This window comes from Lepidothrix coronata, unplaced genomic scaffold (assembly GCF_001604755.1).
Source record: "Lepidothrix coronata isolate B3197 unplaced genomic scaffold, Lepidothrix_coronata-1.0 Scaffold57, whole genome shotgun sequence".
Taxonomy (NCBI): domain Eukaryota; kingdom Metazoa; phylum Chordata; class Aves; order Passeriformes; family Pipridae; genus Lepidothrix; species Lepidothrix coronata.
The window spans coordinates 1,654,003-1,669,741 of record NW_016690237.1 but is presented as its reverse complement, the minus strand read 5'-3'; the positions used below and the strand labels follow the sequence as shown (position 1 = coordinate 1,669,741).

Below are 15,739 nucleotides of genomic sequence, written 5' to 3'. Positions count from 1 at the left end.
ATGGGTTCTGTTCAGTCGTGAGGCTGTAGGCTTTGGGAAATTAAATATCAGAAGTTAAGTGACATTGGCTGCACAGAGCAGCCACTTTTTATAAGCAAAGAGATCCTACCTCCAGGATAACTTTGCTAAGCAGTATTTGCAACTCTGATCCATTGCTTACCTACTCTGCTGAAGACCTTTTCTAAATGTAGGGTCACCGTTCCCATGACAAATGAAAAGCAAACAAGATAGAAAACAAATTTTATTGAGTGAACAAAAGTCTAAAAGTCTCCCATTTTTGGTTAACAAAAGCAGCAACCTACAAAACCCCTGCATTCCATGACAAATCTTTTTATGTCAAAAAATTAATCCTTGAGCAGGTATGAACATTTGTACACAGAACATTGCAACTGTTGAGATGTGTTTGGGCAAACAACTAGATAAATTTCAAATCAGGGAAAACAAGAAAAGAAAAAATAGACTGCACGTGGACACCTGAAAAAGCTTGAATTGTTTGCTGGCTGAGAGGTATATCATCGGGGCTGTCAGCAGTTTTCAGCACTTGCACCCCCTTCATACAAAATAAAAAGAGCAGCAGAAAAAGGACAGAGATTTTAAGACTGAACAAGAAAAAGAAGTGCCAACAGAACATAGTGTTCAGCTAGCTCATTTGGCTAATGGTAAACGCAGCTTTTTAATACTGAATTTCACAAGCTCGTGTTAAGTGAGTCCGTGTTCTGAAGAGGCTCCAGGATAAGAATTCAGCCACTATACCCACAGAGCAAAAGCAACAGAGAAGTTCCATCCTCAAAAAGGCAATTCCTCACAGTCTAAAACAGGCAACTAGATAAGGGAAAAGAAAGTGAGACCTGCTTCTCAAGATATGATTATCTGACCGACAGAAGTCTAATGAGAACTAAATGGAGAATGTACATTCCCTTCGTAAATCCAAAAGGTTTTCTAACCCATGTGATTTTTTTTTCCTTTGCACTGGATATGGGCAGCCTTAATAAAATTAAGTGTTAAAAAGGAAGGCAATGATTACTTTTATCCTTACACCATTTGCAGAATAACCCTTTTTTATAAAGTCATACCACAGTTTTTCATGCTTTTGAACACTAAGTATTTTCAATGAAGTCTGTTTATTACATTGACTAATTTCAATCTGTTCTTTTGTTTTCACAAATCAGGACATAGTACAATTACTTCAAAAGAAATTATTGATTTTGCTGTCACATTTACTTTTGACTGCAAAAGTACAATAATCTGTGCTTATCTGTCACTTTACACATCAGATCTTGTCCACTGCAACCATATCATCAGATTTATTTAATAATTATGAGGCTGTATCTTATACCATAATTTCTATTCATATGTATTCTAGGATTAATAGAGTCCCTAATATGTTTTGATTAAAACTAACTTTGATATATCAACTCTATCATCTAAAGTTAATTTTAATCATTTTCATCATAATCATTATAACTCTGATACCCACTGTTCCTCCTCTCCCGAAGATTAGATTTCTTCCATGTAGATTCTTGATGAAAACTAGCACTGAAAGATCGACCCAGTCGTCCATGTTGTTTCTTAGAGATATTGTCTTCACTCTCAGATTTGGAAATTCCTTGTCCTTGTGTTTGGGATTGTTTATTCTGTCTAACATTTCCAAATGGAAAATTCCAAGGACCAAACCTTTGCCAGTTAAGTCTCTGAAAGGCAATGATGCAATGAAGATTTCCTCCAACCTAATCAAAGTAAAAAGGCTCTTTGTTAAATGCACATGGGTGCATTTCTAAAACACATTGATATTTGACATCAGCATCTTGGCAAGTAACACAATCATTTCAAAAAGAAAATACACAAAAAAAGGCAACAAGTACAAACCAGAAAAAAACCCAACAACAAACAAACAAAACCAAAAACCAACAAAAAAACCCCCCAACACAAAACCAGATACACAAACAAACAACTCGCATCAATCAGTTTTTAACTGTATCCCAGATTCAATTACTGCCTTCTTTCTCATCTTTTTAAGTTATCCATTTTATCTTTCATGGGCCAGTTTTGCTTATCTTCTGCTAGTCTTTTTTACTTTCTAGCTACCTTCTCAGAAATTATGTGTTCTGGTCCATTCTGATCTTGCTGACAGAGTCTTCCATAGGGTCTTCACGTTTGAAATTATCTCTTCAGTCTATTATTTCTCATAGACTTGCAATTGGCAAATCACAAATACATCTTCCACCCATGAGATACATCCCTATCTATAGGAAAGAAAGCCAAATGCATTGACACTGTCTGCACAAGGGATAGACATGCATTCTTTTATGCCTGATCCTACTCGATTTTGCCTCGTTTCCTACTTAGAGGAAGCTAGAAGGGTCATCCCCCAAAGGGTTTGTAATTTGACTGCAGAGTATTACTATACTTGCTGCAGCTACATTTTAAACCAGCACAGGTAAATATTGTGACCAAATACATTGTATACACACATATCCTGGTTCATCCTGGCATATGCCAAACTACTGCTGTTCTTGTCCTACAAATAAATATAAAAGATGCTGGTATGCAAGTACCCACGTCTTACTTTTTTCTTCAGCAACACTTCACAACAAACTTCTTTAGTGAAGTTATCTTACACTGCTGAAGTAGGAGTAAGTTTGCAAAAATCTACCATGAATTTCCTCCCATCTTAGTAAGTTTACCTTACCTTCTTTGTTTTTCGATGCTGCAATCCTCTCTCTAGGTGTCGAATATCTAGATATTCTGGATTTTGAGTGTTTAAATCAGTGACAATATCTGCCCACCTACAGAATAAAATTATTACTACTCAACTGACATTTAAGAAATCTCAGCAGGATTAAGACTCAGGTGTATGTGCATGCAAATACAGATCTGTAGCTTTAAATGGTCTTAGCAGTGATTTAAAGATAAATGAATGTGTAAAGATATAAAAGCCTCAATATCAGAGACATCAACATAGATATAAAAGCGTCACGTTTAATCAAAGCATTCACAGTGATTATTCCTGCTCTTGGAAAGCGCCTTCCAAAATGAGTGAGAGCACCATGAGTCATTAGTTACATTCCTTACGCTTACCAATTCATCAGTTTGTGACAAGAAGCAAAGTGTGGTTTAGGCAAGTAGAAACATTAGCTTTTCCTTTACTTAAACCCCTTTTACTCTTTTGTATTATTTTGTTTAAATCCTTGGTTTTTTCCACACATTAAATCTGCTCTTACCAGATAGCTCTTGTTGTAACTCACTCCTCCATTTTATTTAAATCTAAACTATCAGTTGAACGATTCTCCACTCACTCAGCTCTTCAAAGATTCGTAATTCCTTCTAGCACAACTGAAACAAATATCTACATATTCCAGACCTCTTTAAACCTACACATCACCTTTTCATTTCTACCAATGTCTAATTACCTGTTTAACGCCATCCTCCAAGTTCAGCAAATGCATTTATACCCCAACCTTTGCCTTCCTACCTTAAGCACAGAACTTTCTGCTAGCTCTCATTGGGAGTGTAGCAAAAGACAGAATGTCTCCACAATCAAAAGTAATATTACAAAGGTTTTTATTCTGGATTCAGAAACCTTTTCCTGTGCCATTTGTAGTTTATATACCACAGGACAAAGTTCTGTCATGGAAATCTATAACACGACATTTCTCAGCACAATAACCACATGCATAATGTGATTTTAATTTTGTTGCACTTAATCTCATTAGTCCAAAATGCCCAATTATTTGCAATTATTAACATAGTCACATCACTGAAAAAAACAAAAATAAAAGAAGTATTATCATTATAATTTGTTTTCACTGTTCTTCTCCTAATGTATCAAGAAAAATCACTCCATAATTAATGTGGGGGTAACAGAGATGCTATTTGCTAAAACTTGTATTTTGGCCATGGAACTAGTTTCTTGAAAAATACTACTATTTTGCACTGTTCCCCGATTTCAGAAATAATACTAAGCATAAGTTAAGCTGATAAACTGTACTGTCAATTTATCTTGACAAATATAACTAATCGATGAAATTTCTACAGAGCACCCTCTAGTTCTCCTAGTCTGTATGTCTAGTTTAGACACCAACTTTGTAGGAGCCAAACCTCATCATAAATGTACTGGTTTAATGCACAGATAAGCTAATAACACAACAGAGTACAGGCTGTAACTGCACCTGAGCTAGGAGACCTTGGTAGCAGCAGAATATCCTGTGCACAGCCCAGACACAGCCTGTGGATGTCCTCAGCTGCAGGGTAAACTCCTCCAAGGGACGTACAGCCTGTAACTGGCACCATCGCAGACAGGTGAGGTGTCTTTTCTTCCTGACTAACGTGAGATGTCACATTCAAACAAGTGAAATGGGCTTTGGCTTGCAGCAGCCCACAGGTGTCTTGACAGGTGATATAAACTGCAGAGCCAACCCTAACGTCAAAACACAAAGTTTCTCACTAAAGCACCACCTGTTTCTGTTTGATAGATATATCTATATGTATATTCATTCAAAAGAACTAAAAAGTCATTTGTTGACCCTGAGTGGAGAAGTACAAAGTGTTTTGAAAGAAAACATTGTTTTATATTCTTACCAAGTAACATACCTTTTGCAGTGTATTGTTGGATGCTTTCTGCTCGGCTCTCCAATTAAGATCCAATATTCTACTTCTTGCTGCAAGACACGACCTCTGTTCAACAGAAGATACAATCCTAGTAAGATTTATTGTGTATACTAAAAAGAAAAAGAGATATTCACATTCACATTCTGCTGTTCTTTTTAGGATTTTCTAATGTTTAAAATTGTTTCCTCAGCTCCTGCGCTACATATAGTTCGCAATTCCATACAGGGAACCTTTCGTTTCGCAAGGCCTGGAAGCAAGCCTTGTGAAAGCTACTGCATATTATTTGGGGAGAAGACAGATATTCATTAAAAATAGTGTTACTTGGATGAAAGGCAGTCTGGTATATGATCTAAATATAAATATAGAGGTAAAACAGAAATAAGAGCTGTGGAAAGCCACATGAATGTGGAACAAACATCCTCCTCCCTATTTGTGATTGTCTAACAGTCATGAAAGAGTCCTTTCCACCATTTTTAAACTATACCTCCACTGACAGTTGTTACTAACAGCTGTAGGGTAACCTCTAGAACACAACTGGTAACTTCAAATGCTTCCTCCTAAGCATCCAATACCACATATTAAAAATCCAAACCCTTCAACAGATCAATTTCAAGTTTGTGATCAACTTCCAAGAAACTCAAAGCCTGCAGTAACCTTATCAGGGAAAATTTGTGACAGGCACCAGGACAGACTGATGAGATACACAGGACAGTTCTGTGACTTCCTGTAGATAATTACCTCATGAAAAACTACTTCAGTTTCAATTGTGACAAAACCTGAGATTTTTCTGCCTAGGGTATTAGACAGCATATGGCCTTAATGCTTACAATAATCTGTTTACTTATAAAAAATTCCCTGTAAAAAACTAATGTATGCCATCATTGCACAGATGGGAAACCAAGACACAGGATAGATTAATAGACTTACCTAAAGTCACACTGGAAGTCTGTGGTTGAACTGGGAACCGAACCCAGGTCTCCCGAGTCCAAATCCAGCAACCTAAGATCATACAGGAAGTCTGTGGGTGACCTAAGAACTGTCTCTAAGCTCAGCCTAGCAGCCTATCTACTTAGCTCAGCCTAGCAACCTGTCTACCCACTGCTTTTGGAACTGAAAATATTTCTTAGCTTCATTTTTAAAGAAAAGCTTAAAACAGATAAACAAGAACTGCTCCAGAATCTATATAGTGCTCTGGAACTGAAACACTTTTTATTTTCCCAGTAAGATCAGAAAATACAAAGAAAACGGGATGCTCTTCTGGTCTGACCTCCAGCCTAAAGTAAGGCTATGAAAGCTCTTTGAACTTATTATTTCCCATTACATTGTTAGAAGATAACTCCTGTTAGGAAAAAAATGTAATACTGACTTAAAAATAACATCACTAGTGAATAAGCTTCCACACACTGGATCATATTACTTGGCAAACTGCATTTTTCATCTAGTAAACTTTTTTTTTTTTACTTTGTTTTTCTAGTGCAGATTCTTAGTAACTGATTGAGTAAGTAAGCCACTAATGTTTTGGTAAATTTAAGCAGACTGATGTATTGGATTTCTACTTGGGGCATATTTTCTACACACTTCTCACAAACATGGCACGTCAGTGAATGCAGTCGTAATAAAAAACTGTAGTCTTTTGTTCTTATACTAAAACCTTTCATTAACCTTATGGTGAGACTCACTGGGGACAAATTAGATTCATAAGATTATGCTTTATCACCTCAAAAGAATTACCATTTTGAACTCCAAAAGCAGAGCTATCATTCTCCATTCCTTGACATGACCCCACCTCTTAACAGCTAAAGTCAGACTGCTTAGCAAGCAAACAGCAAGACTGAGACTCACCTTATACTAGTGATCTATTCTTTTAATTGGTTAATATTCCCCTCTATTGGTATCTGCTAATTGTGTCAGGAATTGTCTTCCTATGCTCGATGATAATTCTAATAAATACTGACCAATGGTTGAACCTCGAGAAAGTCCAACAGAAACCTCCAGAACATACTGTGTTTGTAACTACTCTGAGAGAGGAAAAACAGTTTAATGTGATTCCGCGAATGAGGTAAAACAAACTACTCTCCACAGGAGAGTACATGGAGTACTCTACTACATAAAGCAGCAAGGTAGATGTCTTACAAAATATAAATAGTGTCAGCATTAATATTTTCAAACTTAAAATCTGTGGGTTTAATACAAGACTTCCCCTAAACTCAGTATGAGTATCAATGCTATTATCCTCTCTTAAAACCTAAATTTAATTGAAATCTCTATCAACCATTGCATTATATTATCCTGAGCAACACCGCCCTGAGAAATCTGAAATTATTCAGGTACCTGTAACTGTATTTTTATTCTAAAACAACTAGCATATTAAGCTTCTCCTGGTATTTTAGAAGTGCTCCAGCATTCCAAGCATTGCTTAAAAAAGCCAAACACACTGTGATAGTCCAAAGATCTCTTCTAGCTTCCCTTCCCCCACCCCCTGCCAATTCCCGGTAACAAATTATTCAGATATCTTTACTTTTCTATGCCTTACACTCCAGTAGTTGCAGTTTAACATCATTATTAGCCAACCCTGCAAAAAATGTATGCAACCACCATCCTACAATACCTACACATTCCCTGTTCTTGCTATATAAAAGTGTAAATTTTGTGTAAATTTTATCACATTGACCCCAGGATGGATTGATATCACTGTAGGCTTTTTGATTCTAGTTTATAAAGAAAAACTGCAACATACACACACTTCCGTTTTCCCCTCCAAAGTCTCTGGGAACAGACTGCCTCCATAATTAGCTGGCTTTTTATTGTTTTGCCTTAAAATAAAGCACCTGGCTTTTTTTCAGCCCATATGCTTTTATTTTTCAGACTAGTTACCTTCACTTGTCCTTCAAGTAAATAACTACCTTTTCTATATCTGGCTAAAATGTCCTTAAACAATTTCTAGGTACCACTCATAGTTTTCTGTTTTAAATTCTCTCAACCTAGTCTGTTTAGTTATGCTTAATTTTAAGTCAATCCTTTCAAATTACACTGTAGTGTTTTGCTAGCTCAGACATAAATGTCTTTTTGACATACAATGAAATGTTACTCAGGGAAGAAAAATGGTATCAACTTGCAGTAAATTTTCCTGCATGTTTCTTCACCTAAAATAAGCATAAACACAGTATCTTACCTATAGGCTTTACTAGCTTTTACTGGGGTTGCTTCAAATCCAATTGGGCAAAAATAATGGTTTTGGCAATGGTAGATGTAGGCCATTGATTCATCTTTCAGTCCACGTGTGAGCTTTGCAAGGGCTCCTGCAGCTACAAAGAAAGATCAGGTTACACGACAGGGTGTGTAACACCCTGTGCAACATATTCAGCAAAAAAAAAGACCTATTTGATAACAGAGAGTACTTATACTGCTTTTTTAAATGAGAGGACATGACCTGACAGGCATGCACAAAATACAGTTTTGATCTCAAACTTCTTGTTATTTTTGAGGAAATTAAGTACTATCTGCCACATAGTGTGTAATAAGAAAGTGTAATGTAAAGTATGCTTAGTTGCTTAGTACTTGGATAAAAATGGTATTAAAATTTATTGTTCTGGGGAAAAAAGAAAAAAAAAAGAACCAAAAGTATCTCTTAACTTTGGAAATACACACTGTAACACAATGCAGTCCTGCTGCCCCAAGTCACTGGTGGCACATATCAATGATACTACTGAAACCACTGAAAGCTTTCAAATGTTTTGGTATCCCTAGCTTCTTGGAGATTCCTAGTCTTAGAAACACATTTGGGCATACCCTGCTTTGTAATGTGACCACAACACTCAGTTTCAGGAAAAGACCAGAAGAGGCATTGAAACATGACAGAATTTTCAAATGGGATACCAAAAAAAAAAGTTATTTCTACTTTAATAATCTCCCCCAAAACTTTTCAGTGTGGTCTTATGCTTTTAAATAATGTTTTAATTAGAAGATAATTACCCAGACTATACCAAAAGCTAGTAAACTGGGTATGAAAGTAATTTTTTTTTTTTAGGTAGCACACTTAAAAGTAGACATAAAAATGCAGCTTCATAAGCTAATTGAGAATAAATACCTAACTTTTAGAGACAGATGTTAGCCAAAGTCATGACTTCATTAACTTAAAAACTGGGTTTTTCAAAAGTATAAAACATTTATTAAGAACTAATACTTTTGTGCTGGACATTCTGAATTTTTATACAATATAGATTTCTAAAAAGCTGAAACAAAAATGTGTTGTTCTCCCAGTGTATGACAACAAATAAAACTTCCCAAACACAGAACCAGAAATGCAGTGTTCTCCTGGATACTTTAAAATTTCAGTTCTGTGATAGCAGAATATATAGTGCAGAATGTATAGCACAGAATATATATTATCATAATAAAACTAAAAATGAAAATTTTAGCAAAATAGGAGAAAAAGTAAAAACAGAAAAATCAGGCTACTTGGAGCTTCTTGATATCTTATCTCAAACTGGAAGTACTACTTACAGACTTTGTCCTGTCACATGCTATACACTGCAGGATTTTTCAGTTTATATACTGTAAGATGAATGCTTTAGGATTAGCTACGTACCAGTTTCTCCAGCTGTCTTGTTCTTCCCATGAGGTTTATACAGAACATATGAGCATCCCTTGATATGGAAGTGATCATTTATTTGCCTAAACCATCTGAAACAATAAGCTTAAAGATTGTAGTAACTCAAGAGTGATTAAATGCAATTTTATTTTCTCCCGCTCTTCATGTCTTGACAGTTTAGGAAAAAAGGTTTTTGTGTGCTACTAAATACCTACCACACCAGTATATAGACAGTACCCAATACAAACAAAACTTAACATATCCTAGAGAGAGAAATAAATATGCAAAGACTTTTTCTTCACTGTGCTTTTCCAGACCTGACATAGATCTATAATAACCAAAGATCTGGATGTGAAATGTTGGTCCTATTGTATTCAGTCCAGACACCTTTAATTTTCAGTTGCTCAGCCTTTAGAAAGACACCAAATTCTGAAGTGCCAAACTTCAACCATGATTTGTAAGCTACACAAATGAAATCTAAGATACCAGAAGGAACCCTTCGAGAGAGAGACTGCACATCATTTTCGGTTTCTGTCACATAAGCTTCACAAAGCCTGAGTGCTACAGGAGTCCCATACTGCAACTCCTCCTAGGAGCAGTAGGTGAGGACAGGCCTGCAATTTTTCCATATTAGAAGATTCAAATTCACATGTCTGAAGATAACACCTCATTCATACAGCTATGTTGGGTGATGGGGTTGGCTCCCAGTCCTCCTGTTTCCCATTCTGCCAAGTACTTTAAAATTATTTGACCAGGCAGAAAAAAAAAAAAAAAAAAAAAAAAACTTCCCTGAAGTACACAGGATACTCACAGGGGAAATCAAGGAATTACAAGTTTAACTTTTGTCTGTATAGACTGTTGACTTAAAGAGACAGAGCATTTTATCAGCTTGGTCTGCAAGAGTCACTATAACCTGACATATTCCTGAAGAGATACAAATCCTGTATCTGTATCTGAGTCTCCTAAGGCAGATGAGAAAATTTTCATGACACTTTTCAATGATCTAGCCAGTATGCTGGCTGGAGAACAGACTGCTGACATATTTTCAAATTCAGCACCAACCTGCTGAGTCAAACACTATACATTGCCTTCAACACTATATAGTGCCAAAAAAAATTAACTAAATCAAATGCAACTCATGAAGTAAGCAAGAACACTGTAAATTTTTTTTTAATTTCACACCAAAGCCCTGTCAGATGTTCAACACTCAAGTATAATATGCTTCTTGGCTCTGTTTAATCCTAAAATTCCTTTAATATAAAACAAACAAAAAAAGGTATAAAGATTTTAGGTCTAACTTATAAATAACAGGAAACAGCAGAGCAGAAGTGATAAAAAATTTCAAAGCTGAAGTGTTCTGTGACTTCAGCCCCATGTTTCTATTTTGTGTTTTTTCCTCTTCCTCCTCCTGAATAGCTCCATTGCAGCAAAGCTGCAGCACTATCTCATTTTCAATTCTTAAATGATATTTTACATAAAACTACTAGTGTATCAATCGCCTTTTCAGGCTGTTTCAGTGATATTAGCAAGCATTTAACATGCCTTTTCAAAAACAGGAAAATGAGTATAAAGAAAAAACTTCCTAACCAGGAGACTGGACTCACTAGAGTATTATACAACCGCTAAACAAACTGAACGAAAAATCAAATAGAATTTCACATTCACCCGACCTGTGTAGCAACACCACACTATATAAAATGGCCAGTGCAAACCAGTCTTTGGAAAGTGTCTTTGGGCGCTGTCAGAGTACCCAGGTATGCTTCATTATTCTAAAGCTTAAGAGGACTAACTTGTGTTAGCCACTTTTTTTAAAATAAATGAACTGGTGTATTTTTAAAGGTTCTATCTCTTAGCTTTATGTTATTTTTGCATAAATTAACAATTTAGCTACATCAAAAGAACCAAACGTACCTCATTAGAGTTGTATTTCCAGTGAAGGGACCAAACCTAATCTCCTCAAATGGGGGCTGAAAGCCCAGTATATGCAAAGCTTCTTCTTGAGTGATGGGTGGCAAACTGAAAATGAAAAATAAGAAAAGAAGTAAATAAAGTAATCAGTAACATATTTTAGACACTCAAGAGGCAAAGCAGTCTATGTCTGACTTACCTTCCAGCTCCCAGTGTACTATATAAGAAATTCCAGCAAGACACTAACGATGAAATGCCACAAGAAGTCTTGTATTGAGGTCGGCTAACACAATACCTTAAACAAAAAAAACCCCAAACACATTAATAAGCATTCTTGATTTACTTATAGGACCACCCTGAACTACTTTTCTGTGTGCCACGTCACTGAAGTGTCATGTTATAGTGGATGTTTTTATGTCACCTGTATTAAAAAATACAAACAAAAAACCAAAATAACTGCATTCTTTGAAAAATAAATTGAGTAAATATGTTAACCAATTTCTTTCTCAGATGCTAGTACGCTATTTTATATTAGTCAGCCAAATTTCCAACAGCTCCACGGGAGTTCTGTACAAATGATCCCACAGGAAAAAACGGTAATGCACTAATAGTGTACAGTCTCTTCTAACATGTCAACTTGCAGTTAAATGCATCTCTACCAATTTACTAATGAATGTCATTCCAGATCGCAGATTCCCTAAGCTAAGCCTAATTTTCTATGTCACAGACAGACAGATTCATTAAACTAAGTGAATTTAGTGAACTATATTCATATGATAATAGGTTGTATAGACACTGTATGTATGCGTAGCATATCCCCATTTCTCCTAAAAAATTTATGAAGACGTTATTAAGAAGTTTTAAATCAGGTAACTAGCAACAGTGTTTAGTGATAAACTGTATGGGAATAATTCTAAACACAATTCAAAAATACTACCATCTCCGAAGGTCCAACACTTTTCTCTCCTTCACATCTTCAAGAGCTGAACGCTGAGGACACTCTCTGTATTGTTTGCTTTTTTTGTCCACAGACTTTTTCTTCATCCCTTGTTTCTTCATGTTGCCTACAAAACAGATTTCAGAAACAAATGAATGTCTAGTTTACCTTCCATAGCTTTCTTCTTAAATACTTCTACTAATAGCATACAGCTCAAATAGAGACACTGGTTGTGTTAGTAACTGCCAACTGGGACTTTAAGTGAAAGGAAAAAGCTCAAATATATAATCAAGATTCTCAACAGGTTTGTAAAGCTGCCATTAGCTCTGTAAACAACATGGTGTTTAGATCATGAACAGAATTAATGATGTCCTGCCCAACTGTTTAGAGAGATAAGTCAATCTGATTATTCTAATGCGTTAAATCAGCCATCCCAGAAATAGACTCTCACACCAACATGGACTTCCCATCTCCTAACATTAAATGCATGTGTAATATAATCAAATGCTTGTTTTTCACTGCCAGCCTTGTAACCAGCTTCTGATGAAAGCTTATATGCAAATTCAGTAAGAATAATATACACCAGAGGTCTCTTCCTTCTCGTAAGCCACGGAGACAGGGAAAAACAGAGAGTTGAGCCACATTGTACAGCAGAAATATTTTTGTCCCATTTTGAAGCCATCACATCCAGATAAAATATACCACATATATTAGAAATTATGACTGTCCTCTAAGACATTATAATTTACTTCTTACTTTTATTTAAGGACACTTCATGTATACATGAAAAGGCAATGGCAACTTGCCAAACATGTTTTTCAGTTTTGCTGAACAGGTTTCATACTAATGTAGAGAAAACAGCAGTATGGCTAGCTAGCCAAGCCATTAAGGAAAAAAAAATCCACAGCACACTCTAGATAAACAGAGGGATTGTAGGACAAAGAAAACCAACTGGGTATGCAAGTGTTTGGTTTGTAGTTGCAATCAGTGACTAGGCAGAGAAAGAACACAGGAGGTAGCAAAGGAGCCAGTTTTAAAGGATCCCTAACACTGTGTACATGTAGCAAATTGAAATAAATAAAATTCTGTTACAGAAACCTACTGTTTTCCTAGGCAACTGTCATGATTCCATTGTCATAAACAAACCACATCTTCAACTTCAAAATACATCTCTGAAGTATCTTGAAACATTTCTGCAAGTGACAAACCTGTACTTAACAGGCAAAAGTAATCATTGCACGATGCACTAGGTCCTACTAAAATTAAAAGAAAAAAAAAAAACACTCCAAAAACACAGTGGGGAAAAAAATACAAGAAACCACCCCAAAAAAATAAAAAAATACACAGTTAAGCAGAAGCCATCCTGTTTTAGAGCCACTTCCCCAGGCAACTACATCTGACTTTCACTCCTCCTATCTCACACTCTTCTTTTCCGATGAGCAGGTTCCTTGAAATGAAGTAGAGGCTCTTCTATAGCACTTCCTCAAGGGATACATGGCCAGCCCACTCCACAAACAAGCTGTAAACATAAAGCCTTTTCCTTTCACATCAAAACTCCACCACCTCACCTGCTTTGTTCTTCAGATTTGTGTTCACACCATTGAACTCCGATTTGTCTATTTCCCATGCCAGTGGAAGCTTTCCAAGACTGCCAGGCAGGCTTTCCAAGTCAGCATCTTCACTGTAGATTATCTCTGAAGCACCAGTTTGAACGCTGAGTAAGTTAGGTGTGTTATTTCCAACATTTAAGGCAGCACTGCCTGACAGGCAGGCACTAACTGAAGCACTTGGGCTTTTACAAATAGATGTTACTCTGTTTAAAAAAGCATAGTCTGAGCAGATGGTATAAAATTTCTCTCTTGTATGAGTCACAGGACATCCCCATGGATAATGCCCATCTCCCCTGGATACCAACGATGCAGTGGAGCTGTCTGACATGCAGTATGGCTTCACAGGATCATGAAGAGAAGCTTCTGGGGATTCTTTCCCAGCTCTGTTTTCAGTGTTTCCATTATTTCCAGAACCATTTTCCTTTTCATCTTCTGAAATGGTAGGCATTGAATGATACTAAAAGAGTATTGCGCAGCTAAGAATACTTTTTCTTTTTGTTTAACTACACCAGGGTTTTCATCATTGCCTCCATTGCCTCTGCAAGGTATTGACGAGGTACCTGAAAGAAAATGTGTGTCAATCAACATAAAATAGACACAAAGCTTATCTTTGAACTCATAGCCAATCAGACCTGAAATACCTTTCAAGATATACCACAACATACATGGTGTAGTTCCCCAAGCACCTCTAGAGCTCTACAAACGGCACTTTTTATTATTTGAGAGTTGCCAAAAGCATACACCATAGTGATACTATGATGAAGACATAACGAGTAATTACATTTATAAACGAGCATACAAATATGAAAAAAATAAATTAAAAAATTAAAAGCTTCCTACATTTACATAGTTGCGGTTGACTCTTCTATCCCTTACAGTAATAGTACACTGTTAATGCTGAGTGCAAAATAATTTATACAAATTAATATATCACAGAACAGCAACTTAAGATCACTTAATTCTGCCAAATCCTGCATACTTTTTCTGCAAGTGGAATGTAGGTGTACAGTTACCGTAACTATAACCTCCATTGATTGTAAATTGACAACACTTCCCTCAATCTGTTCCACTGCTTTCCTCCTATGGCTGTTAAGGATTCCCTTTATTTTTATGTGCCTCCTATCCCTCAAGACGTGAGAAAGAAAAGCAGGTGTTGTTTATGGTAGCTAAGAATTACCAAAAACAAATTTAGAAAAGCTGGCTGGCTTGCTCTAAACGATCACTTTTAAAGGCCAAGCCGACAGCGTGTGTGTTATCTGTCATCTCAGCAGCTTGCACGTCTACAGACACGCGCCGCAGATGGGAACCTGGCGCGAAGGAGGCAGAAATTCCGCTCCAGAGCCGCCTCCTGCGACACGGGCTTCGGGTCGCTGCCACGCACCCCAGCGGCGCACCGGGAGCGGCTCCGGCCGCCTGACCCCGGCAGGGCTCCGCTGGGCACTTCCCAGGGACACACTCCAGGGACACGTCCCAACCCCCGCCCGTGCCCAGCAGCGCCCGCCCTGAAGGCAGGCCCAAGACTCGCCCCTCGCCCGCCCGGGCCGCCCGCACAGCCCCGCCCGGGGCGGGGGGCACCGGCCCCGGGGAGGGGCGGGAGCGCTGGGGCGCTGCCAATCGGGGCCGCGGCTTCCCGCCCCGCCTCCCGCGCTGCAGCCCGCCGGCTCCGGAGCGCACAGCCGCAGGCTGGGGGAAGGGGGCCCGCGGGAGGGTGGATTCGCTCCCTTCCTGGGCGGCGGCGGGGGCGGCAGCAGGGCCGGCGGGCAAGGCGGCTGCGACCCCGCAGCCCGCTCCCGGCCCGTGTTACCTGCGCGGAGCGGGACCGGCCGTGCTCCCTCCCCGGCCGCGGCGGAGCGGGGACGCGGCGCGCCGGAAACAGACACGGCCGCGCGCTCACCTGCGCGCCCCCGCCGCCCCCCTCCTCCTCCGCGCCGCCGCCGCCGGCCCGCACCAACTCCCGCAACCGCGCGGGGTGGCGGGAGGAGCGGGGCTGCCCGGCGGCGGCGCCGCTCCCGCGGCGGGCCCTCACGGTGCCGCAGAGGCACCGGCCGCTCGCCGCCCGGCTGGGCCGTGACTGCGCCTCGGCGC

At 38.6% G+C, this 15,739-nt stretch overlaps 1 protein-coding gene across 4 annotated transcripts; it reads right to left on the bottom strand.

The window, feature by feature from the left end:
- Nucleotides 1-225: 225 nt before the first annotated feature.
- On the bottom strand, nucleotides 226-15,533 carry BIVM (basic, immunoglobulin-like variable motif containing). Of its 4 annotated transcripts, XR_001875115.1 has the most exons (12): nucleotides 15,459-15,533; nucleotides 13,613-14,214; nucleotides 12,045-12,171; nucleotides 11,307-11,402; nucleotides 11,111-11,215; nucleotides 9,197-9,291; nucleotides 7,781-7,913; nucleotides 5,536-5,607; nucleotides 4,591-4,674; nucleotides 2,690-2,786; nucleotides 2,086-2,243; nucleotides 1,610-1,727 (listed from the first exon to the last, which is right to left on the bottom strand). XR_001875115.1 is itself a non-coding variant. In XM_017816642.1 (11 exons), the coding sequence occupies exons 2-11, from the start codon at nucleotides 14,100-14,102 to the stop codon at nucleotides 1,437-1,439; spliced, it is 1,590 nt and encodes a 529-aa protein (XP_017672131.1). In that variant the 5' UTR covers nucleotides 14,103-14,214; nucleotides 15,459-15,533; the 3' UTR covers nucleotides 226-1,436. The 4 variants fall into 4 exon arrangements, 3 of the variants coding, with proteins under 3 accessions (XP_017672131.1, XP_017672132.1, XP_017672134.1); XM_017816642.1 differs by lacking the exon at nucleotides 2,086-2,243 and having other exon boundaries at nucleotides 226-1,727; XM_017816645.1 differs by lacking the exon at nucleotides 1,610-1,727 and having other exon boundaries at nucleotides 1,734-2,243.
- Nucleotides 15,534-15,739: the final 206 nt, after the last annotated feature.

Bases quoted from the DNA above. Each gene is read 5' to 3' on its own strand.
- BIVM (XM_017816642.1), bottom strand. From the start codon at position 14,102: ATGCCTACCATTTCAGAAGATGAAAAGGAAAATGGTTCTGGAAATAAT. The intron at 12,172-13,612 runs GTGAGGTGGTGG...TCTGTTTTGTAG, and splicing joins AAATCTGAAGAACAAAGCAG to GCAACATGAAGAAACAAGGG. The intron at 4,675-5,535 runs GTAAGTCTATTA...TCTGTTGAACAG, and splicing joins GACTTCCAGTGTGACTTTAG to AGGTCGTGTCTTGCAGCAAG.